At 36.2% G+C, this 16,632-nt stretch overlaps 3 protein-coding genes and 2 long non-coding RNA genes across 6 annotated transcripts; 3 read left to right on the forward strand and 2 right to left on the reverse strand.

Annotated features, from left to right (window-relative positions):
* Positions 1 to 138: 138 nt before the first annotated feature.
* Positions 139 to 3,160, forward strand: LOC143306029 (uncharacterized). Its single transcript, XR_013063340.1, has 6 exons — positions 139 to 633; positions 725 to 903; positions 994 to 1,193; positions 1,278 to 1,428; positions 1,488 to 1,685; positions 2,678 to 3,160. It is a non-coding gene; the product is annotated as an uncharacterized LOC143306029 (long non-coding RNA).
* Positions 339 to 1,397, reverse strand: LOC143306004 (inactive serine/threonine-protein kinase TEX14). Its single transcript, XM_076691601.1, has 4 exons — positions 1,271 to 1,397; positions 848 to 1,118; positions 589 to 786; positions 339 to 513 (listed from the first exon to the last, which is right to left on the reverse strand). Exons 2-4 carry the CDS (start codon positions 1,114 to 1,116, stop codon positions 339 to 341), a joined length of 642 nt encoding a protein of 213 aa, XP_076547716.1. The 5' UTR covers positions 1,117 to 1,118; positions 1,271 to 1,397.
* Positions 3,141 to 11,162, reverse strand: LOC117602465 (prohormone-2). The gene is made up of 9 exons (XM_034320523.2): positions 10,312 to 11,162; positions 8,785 to 8,902; positions 8,601 to 8,699; positions 8,397 to 8,529; positions 8,055 to 8,267; positions 5,542 to 5,643; positions 5,374 to 5,456; positions 5,065 to 5,297; positions 3,141 to 4,995 (listed from the first exon to the last, which is right to left on the reverse strand). The coding sequence occupies exons 2-9, from the start codon at positions 8,900 to 8,902 to the stop codon at positions 4,909 to 4,911; spliced, it is 1,068 nt and encodes a 355-aa protein (XP_034176414.2). The 5' UTR covers positions 10,312 to 11,162; the 3' UTR covers positions 3,141 to 4,908.
* LOC117602468 (uncharacterized) lies at positions 6,307 to 13,179 on the forward strand. The gene is made up of 10 exons (XR_013063341.1): positions 6,307 to 6,873; positions 7,628 to 7,924; positions 8,033 to 8,269; positions 8,415 to 8,717; positions 8,831 to 8,947; positions 9,113 to 9,258; positions 9,376 to 9,460; positions 10,193 to 10,351; positions 11,700 to 11,924; positions 12,098 to 13,179. It is a non-coding gene; the product is annotated as an uncharacterized LOC117602468 (long non-coding RNA).
* A 249-nt stretch (positions 13,180 to 13,428) lies between these two features.
* Positions 13,429 to 16,532, forward strand: Ate1 (arginyltransferase 1). 2 transcript variants are annotated; one of them, XM_034320521.2, is made up of 8 exons: positions 13,429 to 13,791; positions 13,960 to 14,086; positions 14,174 to 14,307; positions 14,372 to 14,802; positions 15,030 to 15,191; positions 15,700 to 15,872; positions 15,945 to 16,206; positions 16,298 to 16,532. In XM_034320521.2, exons 1-8 carry the CDS (start codon positions 13,695 to 13,697, stop codon positions 16,448 to 16,450), a joined length of 1,539 nt encoding a protein of 512 aa, XP_034176412.2. In that variant the 5' UTR covers positions 13,429 to 13,694; the 3' UTR covers positions 16,451 to 16,532. The 2 variants fall into 2 exon arrangements, with proteins under 2 accessions (XP_034176412.2, XP_034176413.2); XM_034320522.2 differs by lacking the exon at positions 15,030 to 15,191 and adding an exon at positions 15,406 to 15,561 and having other exon boundaries at positions 13,439 to 13,791.
* Positions 16,533 to 16,632: the final 100 nt, after the last annotated feature.

The raw sequence follows: 16,632 nt of genomic DNA on the forward strand, positions 1-16,632 counted from the left end.
TATGACGTCACCAGGCATTGGACCCCCTGCGCCATCTATTGAAAAACGACGGAAACTACTCGACATCTTATCGACCAAGCTTTCGGAAGTACGTGAACTTCGTGAAGAAGGTGAATCTGTCGTAAACTTCAAGTGAAAAATGTTGCTCCAAAGTGACAGAATACCAATTAATTAATTAGTTAGTTTATTAAATGTTGTGATAACGTTTGATTTTAGGCGTGATTTATAGTTATTAATTGTGGCGCCATTTGATGTCGATACGATATATTACTGGTCATCAAAATTTCAATTCTGCACTTTGCCATTGTACGCATGCGCATTATACATAAAGTTTGATTTTATGCACTTGTAAGGTCCGTTACGCTAACGGTCCGATGTATTTTTAATTCCATTGAAAAATAATTTTCAATTAACCGTGCAATTTTAAAGTTTTTATACATTATAGCTACTTCCAGTGGTGTTTTTCCAGCTCTGTTCTTTCGACGTAAATCAGCTCCTTTTTCAATAAGATAGCTACATGGTGTAATAGAATCCATTAGAATTCAACTTGAAAACGTTGTGAAGATTTTTGAACGTGTATCTACTGACGTAGCTAGTTGCAAATTTCCTGTCATAGCCACTATATGCATTGGGGTACGTAAACCAGTAAACTCCGTTGCATTTACATCTGCTCCATTTTGAAAGAGAAGATCCAATATAATTATATCTGATGTGTTTTTCATAGATAAAAGAGCCTCAAGGAGTAGTCCTAATGAACCTTGACAAGGCGTCGAATGAACTGTTGCTCTACAAAAGATGGTTCATGTTTATTTACTTTTAAAAATTGCAACATAAATGATATTTTTACCCATATGACAACAATAATTTAATCATGGGAAAAAAGGGTCTCCGAATGACGCTAGTGTAAAGTGGACTTTCGTGAAAGACATCATAAACATTTACGCTAGCATTGTTTGTTAATAATATAGTGGCACTTTTCACGTCTTTTTGTAGAACGGCGTAATGTAAGGGGTGTCTGCCGAGGTTATCCGTGCAATTAACAACGGCGCCATTTTCAAGCAATATTTGAATCGCATCCGGATGTGCTAGAAAAGCAGCGTGATGAAGAGGTGTCATTCCTGGATGGAATGTAAGAAAATGTGACGATTATCTGGATGGCTCGGTTGGTAAAGCAGTTATCTGCCAAGCGAAAAGTATTTAAATTTAAATTTAAAAAAAGATTTAAATTCGCTACGGTGTTGAATTATAATTTTAATTGAAGGTAATTAACCTTCCAGTGTCCTTGCCTCGATGTCGATGGAAGGCTGATTGCAGAGCAATTCAATGAGTTTTATATCATTATGTTCAGTAGCAATGTGCAGAGGCGTCAAGAAGTCGGGTCTTCTACAATTAACGTCAGCACCCTATACAAAGTGTACGAAACTAATGGTATAAGTATTATTTTTAACATCAACGTAATTGGTCCTTTTTAAATCTATTTATTGCAGATGGAAATTAATTAAAAACAAGAAACAAACATTTTCGTGCCTGAGAGAGCGCTTCCCTTGCTATAGATACATGCCGAACGGTAGAAGCTTGTAATAATTTCCAATTAATATTATCATCTAACGATTGTGGCCAATCTACAGGATCGACAATGACAACGTGACGAGTCGATTTTCTGGCCATTTTAAAAATAAGGATAGGTATTTGAAAATATTTTAATTATTAAAAGAAATAATTTACTGAAAAAAAGATTGGTTATTATAAAATAGAACGTCTTTTGTTTTTGTTTATAGGTAATCAAGTACGTATCTTTAACTTGTATATTACATATATTTGTTTTAACAAAAAGCAGAAGTATATATAAATAATGCTCCAGGAGTAAATGCTTATAAGTAGAATACGGTTATTTATTATTTATCGTTTAGCTTTGTTACAATATTATATATAATATATATATATAAGAAGCACCATGGGTTTGAAAAAATACTTACAGCGCCGAGTGACATGACTTTTTTGTTTCGAAATTGCACACGTGTATATCATTGAACATTTACATGATATTATAGAACGATAATATGCATATAGATTCGTTCTAAAGTAACACGATTGACACACACCTCTTTATTTTTTTCCTTCTCATGCGCTTATAATAGTTCAGGTAGTTGATCTGTAATCAATGACGAATAGTTGCCATTGAGAAGCTTTATCATTAATAGAAACACAGAAATAAATATTCATTGAATTACTTTTTCATGTTCGTGCATGTTCATTCAATTTTATTATTGTTCCTCGCGTTTCTTTTCGCAAAAATATCTCGACATATTTTGTCAAATTTTTTAACATTAAGAAGGAAGATAGGATACATTTTCGTAAAATCGATAACAAGAAATTTTAATAAATCTAGATGATTTTGTTGATGTCACGCGTATTGTTTTAAATTTAAACACCATCGATATATGAATCTCTTTATTTTCCATTGGTAAAATCGAACGTGCATAGAAAATAGCTTAGACAATTTTATTTTGCGTGCAGATCAGGAGAGAATCTATAAGCATAAGAGAACAAAAAACATTGACAATATTTCGAAATTGGCTAGCTCGTATGTAACAACCTAATAACTTTTGAGAAGAGTGCAGCAGTATTTTCAAGGCAGTCACATTGAAATAACCGAATCTTTTTCTTTTTGTTTCAGAATTAGTTGTGTCGCATGGCAAAAACGTTCAATCTTTGAAGATGCGTTCCAAAGAAATATGCAACAAGTGTCTTCATTGAACAGAAAAATCACTTTATCAATGAAACTCAAACCGGATTGATTGATTGATGTTCGTTTAATTGTACATAGTAATCAATACTTCTCATCATCTATAACGCTAATTACAATATTAATAAGTAATAAATACTGAATCATTCCGTCGCAACGATACTTAATCTAAGTAAATACTAATTACATACTAAACGATCGTCAAAAATATAGAGCATCAAGTGACAAAAAAGATTTCTATCGCCGATCGTTCACGGATCGATCGGTCAGTCGTTCTCTGATTTTTCTCTCTCTTTTTCTCTCTTTCTATCATTTTCTATTTTTCTTGTTGCTGTTTCTACCGTGAAAAATAATCATATGTACGCGTTTCAAGCATACAGATAGACGAACGAAGAAAAAAAAAAAAAGGAAAAATTATTCAGTCTCCTCGGAACGTTTGCTCTATGGAAGGCCGTGTTTGGTTCAATCGAGAAGAACATTACATGTTATTAGGTGGTAAGTTTGTAGTTTCACATTTACTTGTTTCTTTTTTTTTCCCACTTTATCTTTCCTTTTGTTTTCAGTGACAATGGTAAGACGATGGATTATTATCGTTAAAAAGATACTTCACACTTTACACTCGCAGCAAGAGAAGAATTAAAATTTCACGAACTCGATGAATCCTCTTATTAGTTTTTATATGTACTATCATTTTCAAACGAGTAATACATTACCAATTACTTTGTACTAATATAGATACCATGTTTCACAGACACGATCATCGTTATTCAAGACACAGCACGTTAATTAATACCATCGAGTCGGAAAATTTTAATTGGTAGCCGATATGCCGCTGTGAGAAGAAAACCATCGAGGATTATTCTTGCGGCGATCGATGCATAGTATAAGTCTGTACACGGCTAGAAAATTAATTGACAATTATGTTTAAAGTAAGGATAGGAGGGTATCGATGTGTCAGCACGTCGAATATAAAGTGTGAATCCAATAGAAGATATGTTGTAGCTCACGATACCGATCATTATCATTGGATTCAAACTGGTATTTTCAGTACTCAATATATACACTATATGTTCTTGTATCTTCGATTTCGTTTTGCGTACAGTATCTCTCTCTATCCCTCTTGCAAACTAAGTTTTAAAGGGGATGAAATGCATACACACGAGTCGTATGAACTTGACGACAATGCATATGTAACGATATACCTACATATAAGCGAAACGAATGGTAAGTTATATAAAATTACATTTCAGCCTCGTCTTTCATTTATCTATTCTATCGTTCCCTATCGTCCCGAATGAAATCTTGTCCTCCTTTTTTATTTTAGGTCGACCATTTATTCCCATCGCCAATACTACGGTTGTCTAGTCGGATCGAGTACTATGCGTCTACCTTCGAACCTAATCCATGAAAAAGTAACTATTCATTTTTAATATCAGTCAGACAAGCACGAGGATAGTTTAATTCGAGTACGCTAAGATTGTTTTAACGATTTCAGTCGTCGCACGATTGATCGGTGCTCATCCTGCCCGTGCTGCAAGCAAGGAGAGCTTGAATTTCTAACTTTATCATTTAACACGCTAACTACGACGAGGTTCGAGATGTTACAAATTCAAGTTAATCAAATTATTAAAAATTAGTCATTCAAGTTGATTAAAGAATTAATTAACTGTCCTATGGCAGTCAACGTGTTAATGAAATAATACAAGAGCATGCTGGAATCAGATGTATCAGATAGATTCAAAATGAAATTAACACAAGTCCTTGCGCAACGCACATTGTTAGCCAAACAATTGAAACTTCTACCAAAATGGCTATTGTCTCTTCAGCAGGCTCTTGTAGATCGTGTATAGTCTTTCTGAGCACCGTGTTTCTTAAAGTAAAGTCCTCTCTTGTTCGTTTTTCGAGCACGTATTATTGTGTTCAGAACGAAGACGAAGTAGCTAAAAGAACGGGGGCGTCAGAGAGAGAGGCGTTCAGTCAGAGAATCTCGAAATTTCTGTGTTATTTATTAGTTTCTTGTCTTGCGTATACGTGAGTCCGAAAACGTCAGTTCGTTACCCTCTTTTTCTTACTAAATTCTTTATATCTCTCGCTTTTCTTGATCACGTTCTCGATAATGTAGTTTGTCGTTACGTATTTTTATCGAGCAACAACGGGTCATTTTAATAGACTAAGCGGTGTTGGTAAGGGTATCCTCGCGATTGAGTGCTTATCTGATACTGAGCAGAATTGGAGTAAGGATCGTATGCCTGTAAAATAAAATTACAAATCATAAAAAACTCGATGATTCATTTCCAGGGTGACAGGGATGCGCTTACCTGTGAGCGTTTTCTGGAAACCATGAACCTCTTCTCAGGGACATTGTAGTAACTTTGTTGAGGATAAACAAGGCCATATTGAGGAGTACCATCGTATTGCTGACCATACTGGTTCTCGTATTGTTCATAATAGCTAGATGGATGAGTACGTATAATTCCTATGTCTGACGGTGATAAAGAGTCCAGACTATAATGACGAGGAGGGTACACCGATGAATCCACCCATGGGATAACTGCGTGCAATCACATATTGTCTTAATAGAAACGAAATTCAATCGATAACTAAGGTATATATTTGTTTCCATTTACCATTTCTAGGATCTTCTTCGTCAAGAAGATTGTCTTCGTCGTCTACGTTATCGTACTCTTCGTTCATGTACTTGTGCCAATTTCTAAATATTAAAAAATGAATTTATATTTCAGGTATTTACACGACCATTCGCAATTATAAACCATCATGGAGAGAGCGGTTATTACCGTTTGCGACGCTCGTTTTCCCAAAGGGACAACAGAGTTAACACATCCTCCGGATCGATATCCAATTCCCTCTTGAATCGTGGTTCTTGATAAATTGGAACGCTGAAAGTTTCAAGTTGGACAACTCGTATCAATCACGCAATAACAATGTAAGATATTATTATTTTTTTTTCTTTTATCTCTGTATGTATTTTAGATCATTTTACAATTGTTAGTTGAATCTGGATTTACAGTTCAATCGCGCGTGTATATGCATCGAGGCGCAAAGTATATTTTGAATGAAAAAGCCAGCGAACAAAAGGACGATTCTTCAAGCGCCAATGACGACGAGTGTAAGAGATCGTACGCGTTTGCGCCGAGTACAGCGATAGGATGTTATCCTAGGTCAGGTCTGGCGAGCATGCCTTCTGCCACGGTCTGTCGCGGATGATCGATACGACGGCACCCAGCTAATGCCATCAGCTGATTGGTTGGTCATATGCCAAAACGGTCTGACTCGTCAGGTGGTTTCATTCAGTTCTTCATCTCACGTGTAATCAGGAGAAAAAGAAATACATCGGGAAATTTTTAAAATCAACTCTGGACGATCTAAGAACGAACGACTTCGTCGAGTTTCAGCTTGAAAAATGAGCACCATCGCCAATTATAATAATAATTTTGTAACGGAGTAGCACGGGTATAAATAGCCGAAGGCTAATTCTTTTAGAGTTCGAGCTTCCCGATTTGCATATCTGTAGATGAACTTTTCTTCCACTAATTTCGTCGCATCTCACGGAAGTGTCGACGCAAACTAGAAAACTCTATTCCCGTCAGCTGATTGGCTCGCGATATGTCAAGTAATAGTCAGGTCTGACCTACTTTTCCTCGCCGCGTCCATTCAGCTTTTCACGGACCCACCCCTTGGAAAGCTACCCTATTGCGTCACAAGTATCGAACGTCCCGATGACTGCACCAAACTGTACACGTGTGTGCGCGTCCACCCACGCATCCAGGAACACGTACACGCCCACGTGAACAGAGTGGTTGGTCTATCGAATAATTGTCCGACACGTGAACGTCTCGTCGAATTTCACGATTTTCCCCCAATTTACCTTCGTTATTTCGTTCGGTGATTATACTAATTTAATTATTTCACCAAGTCCCATAAAACTTGTTAGCGACGCAATTTTTCTTCTCTGCTCTTTTTCTTCCTCGTCTAGCTTCGTTATTACGGTTACGATTAATATTTCTTGAAAATCGTTAACGGTGAACCCTTCGTATTTTTCAGCGCCCACGATTAACGCAGACAAATTATCTGTGACTTAAAGGAGACGCTATTACCAGGTAATAGAGGTAAATTTACGGAGGAAGAAGGATAACAAGATTTTATTATTGATCAGCATCCAAAGTATTTTCCCGTTTATAAGAAGAAACTTTGTTTCTTCTTATCGTTGAACACCAATTACAATGGAATTTGCAATTTAATGCCACTTAACTGGAACTTCTATCTAACAGTTTCTATCATTATAGTTTCCCACAATCGTCTCGGCGAGCCTCCTTCTTTCCAATACAAAGAGGAAAAATCGTGCACGAGTGACCTGTGACATTTATTTACGGGTCAAGCGTTGCACATCGGCGCGGCGGCTACGTTTTTCTTTTTCCCCTCGTGTAAAAATAAAAGTTTGACGTAAGAAACTCAGCCGGCTGACTTTAAAATAATTGATCATCCTCTGACGTATCGGTGAACGTCACTCCACGACGTCACTTAATTAATGAAGAACCGCTTCGTGTGTACGTTATAAATGTCATCGATAGCCTTCGCTGGAAAGATATCGCGTTTCAGGCTATAGTTGAAACTTGCACCGTTGTAATCGTTGTCGTACACAGTACGCATACTGTCTCGTTTATGCGCAATCAGCAAAACGGAATAGAATTAACAGCTTGGTAACCGGAAGAAATTAATAAGCCTTCGATCGTTAATTTTGTAATCGAGGGGACTTCGGTGATTATTTAATTACTAATTAAATCTGGGATAATGGATCGTTAAGATAATCACGATGCAAGTTGTAAATTTTAATATTAATTTTAAAAGTGATTAATATTGCAGGTGGAGATGATGAATTTGAAAGAGGTCTATAAATGATTTGGATGGGAGCCGAACATGCTCCGCTGATCAACTTCGATAACGACGTCGTATTGAACCGACTTGGTCGTCAAGTCGACCGCCGTTTCTGCCGAGGGCAACGCCCTCGCCAACCCTCTCATCCCCATTCAGAAGAAATGTCGAAGAAAAAGGGGGATGTCCCGCACGAGCAAGAGGGCGGGAAAGGCGTGCTCGCAGGGGTGGGAATTACAGCCGGGTTACAGAGTCGATTCACCCTGTCGCAGGTTGCCTGTTCCACAGGTGAATTCTCGCGCCTTCAACGATTACTATGAAACGCACTTAACGAGAAAAGAGGAAATGGAACTTTTCACTTTGTCACCGTGTCCTTTTTTTTTTTGATTCTACAAGAGTGCATGCGTTTATCACTCACCTTCTCTTCGCCTGTGTCTGTGACGCGGACTGCTGAGTGGATGTCGAGGATTGGAACGACGAGGTAGACGGTTTCATGGTGGTTGATCCGCTCGTTCCAGACTTCTCGGACCTCTTTCGACGATCTTCGTTCATGTAGTAACGAGAGTACGCAGGAACATCCCATACTTGAGGCATCTCGTTGCCTAGCTCGTTAACAAGGACCTTACTGTAACTGTAACAGAAATTGATTTTTCCTTTTTCATTAACCTTAGATAATTAGCCTAGCTGTTATATATCGCTTTGTTATACGATAACAAATTATTATAAAGAATTATAATACTCGGAGCGATGAAACACTTACTCGTAGTTCTTTTCGTAGGGTGAAAAGGAATCACGATCGTACATGGCATTGTTCGGTGTGTTGAAACGAGAAGACTTCTCTTCCTCGACTAGAGCTGCTTTCAGCCCACCTAATCCTGACGAGGATAGAGTTCCTGGAACAAAGAATAATAAATTAAAATAATTAAAGTAATGAAACGTGTCGATCAAAGGATAGGATACTTACTCTTTTCTGCGGTAGACGAGTAAGAGGACCCACCTGTGTTGCTTTCTGCTTGACGATTTTGTTGATTACCAAACATTAACATCTCCTGTGCTCGTTTAGCTACAACAGAAATGAAATGTAGATATTGTCAATGAGTATATCAGATATTCTACTCATTTTTGAAGTAACGAGATAGATTTCTCACGTTTTGGTCTCATCGTTTCATCAGTCTTTTTTCCGTCTTCCGCCAGATTCGTCGGCAAGGATTGGGTTATCACGATGAGAGAGCATAGAGCCAGTAACCACACCCAATCGTACATCATCTGGAAAAATTCATTTTTTCCACGGTTAACTCGAATCTTCCTTAGGTAAACTTCAATCTGTATACTATCGGTTAGACTTTCATCAATTGTAGATACTTTGACAAGAATATAGATACAGTTTTATTAACTTCTTTTTTTTTATTGGATGATATACATTGTAGATACATGATAAAGGATGCAGTTGCTATAAAGTATTCTCTTTGTGTACAGGGCAAAGTTTACGTTAGCCATGAGCGTAGGCAAATGAAGATAGCAGGTCGCTATGAAAGAAGCTTAAATGTCATGTAATGCGAAATGTCAGGAATCTATTTCCATTGCGTGTAAAAAATGAATGGGTATATCGCGTAGAAAGTCCCGTAAGTTGTACATTTCCTTTTTATGATTTTGTAAAAATTTCAATGCGATCAGTTGGATCGTTGCATCGAATGATTTATTCTAATCGAATTTTAATTTTGGTAATTATATTGTTTCAGATTCGATGCTCGTTCAGAATTAATAAACGTGGCATTAGGATTGTTTCATAGAAGAGAAACGCGAGGCACTTTGTAGACTTAACAGGTGACGATAATAATTTAATTATAAATGTCCTGCAGCATACTCGCAATTAGTTTATGTACAGAACGGTGGAGTTGTCGAGTAATTAAACGCGCAATTAACTAAATCGCAATTTTCGAAACTTACACGTAATAGGTGATTCTCTTTCTATCGGTTCGAAATGTCAGGGTTCAAAGGAATACGGTGATTACAATGAATTTGTAATTGATACAAGGATCGAGAAAATAATTATCTCTCCCTGTTTCAATCTGAAAAACAGCAAATGTTTGGAGAGCTTTTACAAAACCGATCGAAACTTCGCGATAGCATCGAACAATTAAAGCTGGCCAGGAAATGAAATTGAACCGGATATAGTAGACTCAGAAATCGCACACTTGTTGCGTCTAGAAATACTATAGTCATTTATCGCGTTTGTGTACGCCTCTATGCAACACACAATTAAAAATACATTTCATTGACTGTACTTTCATTGATGAATCGAAATGCTCCTAATGTCGCAACGTTACCTCCTTTGCTAACAAAGAAAGATCGAAAGATTCGAAAGAAATCCGATGATCGCAATTACAGATTAGGAATTCCTTTTCAACTTGTACAGTCTAAAATTACATTCCACTTGTTCTACGTGTTCAAAGGTGGACTTTTAATCTTAACAAATCTGACATGTACAATCTCAATTACCGGCACGAATGTCTATTTTTTCACCCTCCTAATAACAAACGAATATTTTTTTCGTAGGTCTTTATCTCTCGAAACTTGGCCAATTAAATCGATCGAAGGATTTGAAATATTTTGGAGAATAGAACCGATTGCACTTGGGAAAATTAACAGAAGGATTGAAAAAGAATTTCAGTCACCTTTCTTAGCCTTGACTGTTCTCTACAGGTCAGACTTCTGGTAAGTCTTCTTTCTTGGATACCTTCTCTCGTGGCGACGTTCTCTCTGGAGGATGGTAGAGAACTGGCGAGTTCGGCTGATCGAGGTAGAATGAACGTTGGAGCTCGTCAGGACGACTAGAAAACTGGCGGAGGGTACGGTCGATCAACCAACCCCACCTTGGTGAACGAGCATCCCCTACCCCTCGGAACAACCCCTACCGACTTGCTACGGGTTGATATGACGTGCACACGCGCACACTTCTACGAACGCTCCGCACAAAACTTGTATACGTTGCTATTGTGATACGAAATACGTCTACCCACGCGATGACCCGAGCAGATCCTCGGCTCTATTCTTGAAATCTTCTCTCGCATAACATCTTGGCCCTCCCCGGTGGTTGTTTGGAAAATTCGGTTGTAAACAGGTGGAACTTTCAAAGACTGTAATTTATTCAATTTTTTCTCGACGTTCAATTGAACAAATAAGCCATAAGTCAGTCTAAGAGGATTCTTTAAATTTTCTTTTTCACCAGAATCATTGTCGATTGTTCATTCATAGTATTACATAAGAAATCGTTCGATTTCAATTTATCGTTAAACAACGAATTCGAAGAAAGGGAGGACTAATTAAAAGGTTCCTTCAAGCGTTTCAATTGAATTGTGTCGTTCCTGGAACTGTCTTCTGGTTTTCTTTAAACCGATATCCTTCTCGATTAATTTCCATTAGAATATTTCATAATTGTTATATCCGTTCGAAGAAAGGAAGCACAGTAACCGTTGGTAAATTGAATAGTAGTTAAATCGTCGTTGTAATTTGCAGAGAAACGTCGAACAATATTTTCGCAATGACAACGTGCCTCGTTTTCGCCTGTTCTCAATCCGTATTTTCTTTCCCATCTGGAACAGCCGAACCCGGGTGGATAGAGAGAAAATTGTGGCAACGTTTTCCGTATTCAGTCCCCGGCCGCTCTTCTTCAACCCCCGCAACAGGCAAAAACGCCTACACCACCACCACCACCACCGTCACCGTCACAGAACGCCCACGAGCACCCAATGCCCACGCATATTTTCTGTCCGTGCATGAGAAACGATAGGGGGAGAGAAAGAGGGAGAGATCAAGCGACGTGCGAAATTTCTTCTTTTCCTCCCGCGTTATCACGCTGACGTCTTACGAAAAAATATTTATCATCGCCTGAGATCCTTGAAATATTTACGACCTCGCCCTCGCATCTCCTTTTATCGCTGTGTCTTTACTCTCCTCGAGAGGTTTAACCCTTTTTGCGATCACGGTGAAGAAAAAGGAAAGAAAATTGATCTTTTAGTTAAGGATCTTCAATTCAATTCACTGGTATAATATGTATTTTCAGATACGCAGAAACAGCGAAGGAGGATCGAATGTAGTACCTATGGGGAAGTGGAGGAAAAATTCTTGGAAGATATCCTTTAGCGAGCTGTTTACCTGAAATACAACGCATCTCGTCGCACCAAGTATCTCGGTAATTGATCTATTTCCGAAGAATCGGCCACACGCTTGCGCGAATTCAAGGAGTTGCAGAAAAACAAGCGCGGACTCGCCCTGCCGCGTTTTCCACGTAAATACGTACTGTCGGGGTGAACGCGTATCTACAAGGATCTTTCAATAATTAAAAGATCTACAAGCATATCCTTGACATTAATTAAAGGATCATTTTTTTATTTAATGATCCATTTAACAATCACATTCTTGGCACATAATAACGATAGAAAAATGTACTTTTAATTGTAGGGATCTATGTAGGAATCAGGATTATGACAATTAGGAAGGTAAAGAGTTAACGCCACACCCTCTTCTAAGAGATGCTCTTTCTTCAAACTTGAAAGCTGATGCGTCCTCATTTTTCTTTCGACGAAAAGTTGATTTTCACGAATCTAGTAAAAAGGTTGATTATCCCACGGAGGACACGGGAGGACCTCGCCGCCGCTGTAATTACGGCGTTGGTTCTATGAAGTAATATAATTCGACGTGCTCGACCCGAAGGTTGGTTCCCATTGACGTCAATCGTTGATTCTGGGAACGACGAATCCCCGTGCTTCCAGGATTTAGTGGAGGGATGTACTGAAGAAATCACTGGTGGGAGGGGAACGAGGATGTATGGAAGTACTTATCCAGGGACGTTGTACGATCAGGACCAAAATAATATTCTGAAGGGTTGATAAGATATTGAACCGATAAGATAACATTTATCCCGTGAAAGGTTTCTGCATAATGGTCTTTTTATATTAATATTAATAACTAATTAATAACCATAAGTTATTTAAATCTATACATTTTCAGGACTTAAGAATTTGAGAGTCTTTCCCAAAACTTTTAGCCATGACCCTCTCTCTTATTAATCTTAATAATTCATATAATTTTAAAGCAAGATATTTATGAAGGGAGCTATTAAAATGAAAAATTGTTATAATAATTCAACAGAAAAGCATTTTTTATCACAATATTTTAATAATGATGTATGATTTGCAGGTTCAGTAGTATAAACCAGTAATAGAACAGACATTTCTAGTCGCTGATACTACATTAAAGTTGAAACTGTAACCAGCCAAGAGTAGGGAGTATCCCGAAGGAATAGATCGATGTTTCACTCTGTGTAGTAAGGGACGCCTGTTGCTGTAAAACAGGAATAACTTCATTCATGAAATGGCAAAATGTGAATACGACGTCTCATCTTATAGTTCGATAATTGTACATTATAAAATCATAGTTTCAAAGGAGTGATGATTCAGATGTTACAAAATGAACTAGAATTAATCAATTTCTAATTATTACTTTATAATAACTTTTTTTTGCATCTGATCTATTAAAAGCAATATGACATTAAAATTATAATTTTTTGTAATTACTGTTTTAAGAACTGTTAACTTTAGTAATTAGGTTTCGTAGATTCATGAATAGTATTTTAATTTGCAACTTTGCAGATAGCTAGATATATTTTATTAAAAACAATCCAGTTGTATTTTTTTTAAAATCATGTAATAGGAATCCGCACGTTTCTTTTCATGTAACTTTGATTTATAATTTGATCTACCAAATTAGTAAAAGCTTTGCAACAGAGACTGTATAATAGCTTTGTATTTTAAAAATGTGATATTGCTATACTCAAATTTTAGCCTCGTCATTCAAAATTGAAACAAAATGGCAGTACTCAATGTCACTTTCTGTTTAGTGGGTTGAATTTGTAAATACGTAGTGGTATTGTCGGAGTGATTAATATAGAAAGTTATCAATTAACAAACAGTTCAGGCGATTACACTTCGGTTTTCAATGATTACGTCAATGTTATTAACATAATAGTAGAAAAAATTAATAAAACAAAGGAAAAAAAATGGCGAAACAGTCGTACAGTATTGTTGAATATTATGCTGAACAAGAGAAATACAGTTGTGGCTATTGCAAAAGTCCTAATACAAATTTCAGTCATGGCAAGTATAGTAATCAGAGATTCTACTTTATCATATCTTTATTAAATTACATATGTTCCTCTATGTCTATTAATAGGTTATGTACGTCCCTTGACAGTTTGGTATATATGTATACATACATGTACTTTTCATACTGTTATGTTAACTTTACCATTTAATATGTTTTAGGTATGGGAACACATATATTGACTGTTCAAGATTATCAGAGTTTAATAGATAGAGGTTGGAGAAGATGCGGTTCTTATTGTTACAAGCCTACCATGGATCAAACGTGTTGCCCAATGTATACCATCAGGTAATAAAATGCAATAATTTTGAACTGTTATCATGATACTAATGAATCTAATTATGAATATACTAAGTTCCATATTGTTGGCTATAGGTGTGAAGCATTACAATTTAAGATTTCTAAGTCACAAAAGAAAGTCTTGAAAAGAATGGCTAAGTTCTTAAGAAATGAATTGCAAAAAAATGATACTATGGATACTGGTGAAGAGGATCACTGTGATAATATAGGTACAAATAATCAGAGTTCCAATGCATCCTCAAAACATATGTTTCTAACATGAATCTATTGTAGATATTGGGGAAATTCCTAATCATAGTAAACATTTTCTAAAAGCGCAAGAAAGTGCTTCTGATATGAATGTGAAATTTGTAAATGATGAAGTGAATGCAAGATTACAACCTACTATATTGGACAAGGAAAAAAAAGCTTGCGATTCGGAAACTCAACAGAAAGCTTCAGAAAGCATACCTGTTACATCGAGTCATAAAAATGAGTCCGATGGAACATCTCAAAGCTTAAAGTCTGTAGAAATGAATGCTGCTAGACCGCCGTGCATGAAAGCGAAAGCTTTACGTAAACAACGCAAACAAAATAAATTATTGGCGCAAGGAAAAACTCAAGAAGAAATAGATGCTATGTTCAAAGAAAATAAACAAGAAAACCATACTAAAAGTTTAGAGAAATTGTTTGAAGAAATGTGTAATGGAACTAATAGACTGCAGGTAGGATTTGTAACGATTGTTTCAAGTATCTCGATAACCGTTGCATGTAATAAGTTGGTCCTTCTTTCTCCAATTTGTCTGATGCTAAAAGTTAAGTTAACATGTAACAAGAAAATGCAGAAAGAAAATTTTAGTACTTTGTACTTGTATGATTATTCAATTCAGTTACAATATTTTGTTTGATTATTATTGGGATACAGTTATGTTAAATTTACAAATTTTACTAGCTGAAACTAGTTAGAGTTTCGCCAAAGAGCCCTGGATACATAGAAACATCAAAACAGTCTTTTGAAACATATAAAAAATATCAAACAACAATTCACGGGGTTCCAGCAGAAAAGGTTGTAGAGAAGCAATATATGAGAATTCTTGTGGAATCACCTTTACAGGTAATTTTGTAGTTCATATGATTTTATACATTGTCAGAATTCGTGAAATATTATTTGCTGCTTCTACCCATAAGTGCATAATATCATACATAATTAATGTTACATTGTAAACGTAAAATGATACACGATTGGAGCAAAGTGGACCTTCTTACTATGTGTTATGTTTTATATGTAAATTCAAGAATTAATTTCTTACAATTAATTTCTTCATCAGATAAAATTGGTGAGAACAATGTCCGACGAATTTATTAGCACTCTTGAAGTAAGTGCAAATGTTTATAAAAAATACCAAATGATTGTCCACGGAGATCCGCCAGAAGATTTGGATATAGAATCGTTTTTTAATTTTATTGTAAAAAGTCCTCTGCAGGTACACTTTGCATTAATGCTAAAACGTTTTAAATATTATGTATGATATTGCCATAACATTTTTTATTAGATATCGTTTACTTTTTATATATAATTTCATTGCTTTGTACAAAGATAATATACAAATATAATTTTGAAGTCATGGACACCAGAGAATGGACCACCCGGTGGATATGGCTCATTTCACGAACAATACTGGTTAGATAATGAATTAATTGCTGTTGGAGTGATAGATATTTTACCTTCTTGTGTCTCAAGTGTTTACTTCTTTTATGATCCAGCATACTCATTCCTCTCTCTTGGAACATTTAGGTCGGTATCTAAACTTTCACACGTTGATATTTAATTTTTCTGTAATATCTACATCGTTATATCTATCCGTAGTTCTCTTCGAGAGGTTTATTTAACGAGACAATTAAATAAAGTTGCGCCAGATTTAAAATATTATTACATGGGATTTTATATACACTCTTGTCCCAAGATGCGATACAAAGCACGAATGAGGCCGTCAAAATTATTGTGTCCTGAAACTTATGGGTGGTTTGATATAGAACCTTGCCTACTGAAATTAGATAAGCAAAAATATTGCAGGTTGAACGATGACATTGATGCTATCGACGAAGATGGTGTAGTCGATGTTCGTAAGGTATTAAAATAAACTTTGCTTTATAGATTCTTACTATGACAAATGTTTGTATTTTTCATTTCTCTATTAAGAGATCTTGTTTTCATTTTAGGTATTAATTTTGTATCGTCGAGCTGCAATGCCGTATCAAATATATAAAAGGCAATCTCAACGTGTCAAACAAGAAGAAGAAAACGAAATAAAAGAATATGCTAGTTTGGTTGGGATGAAGTGCGCGCAAAGATTGTTGCTTTATCGCTGCTAGGCGGTAGGTCAGTGAAAGATTTCAATTTGTATATTTACTTTTACTTTTTTTCAATAGAGAACAGTCGTTTATTTTACGGAAAGACGAAGCACTGAAAAGTATTGTTATAAAATGACATTAACCAGTAAGTAAAATTAAAATTAAAATTAGCAACTGCAAATAAAGTATTTGTGATGATAAAA

The sequence above is a fragment of the Osmia lignaria genome, chromosome 13 (assembly GCF_051020975.1).
Source record: "Osmia lignaria lignaria isolate PbOS001 chromosome 13, iyOsmLign1, whole genome shotgun sequence".
NCBI lineage: Eukaryota > Metazoa > Arthropoda > Insecta > Hymenoptera > Megachilidae > Osmia > Osmia lignaria.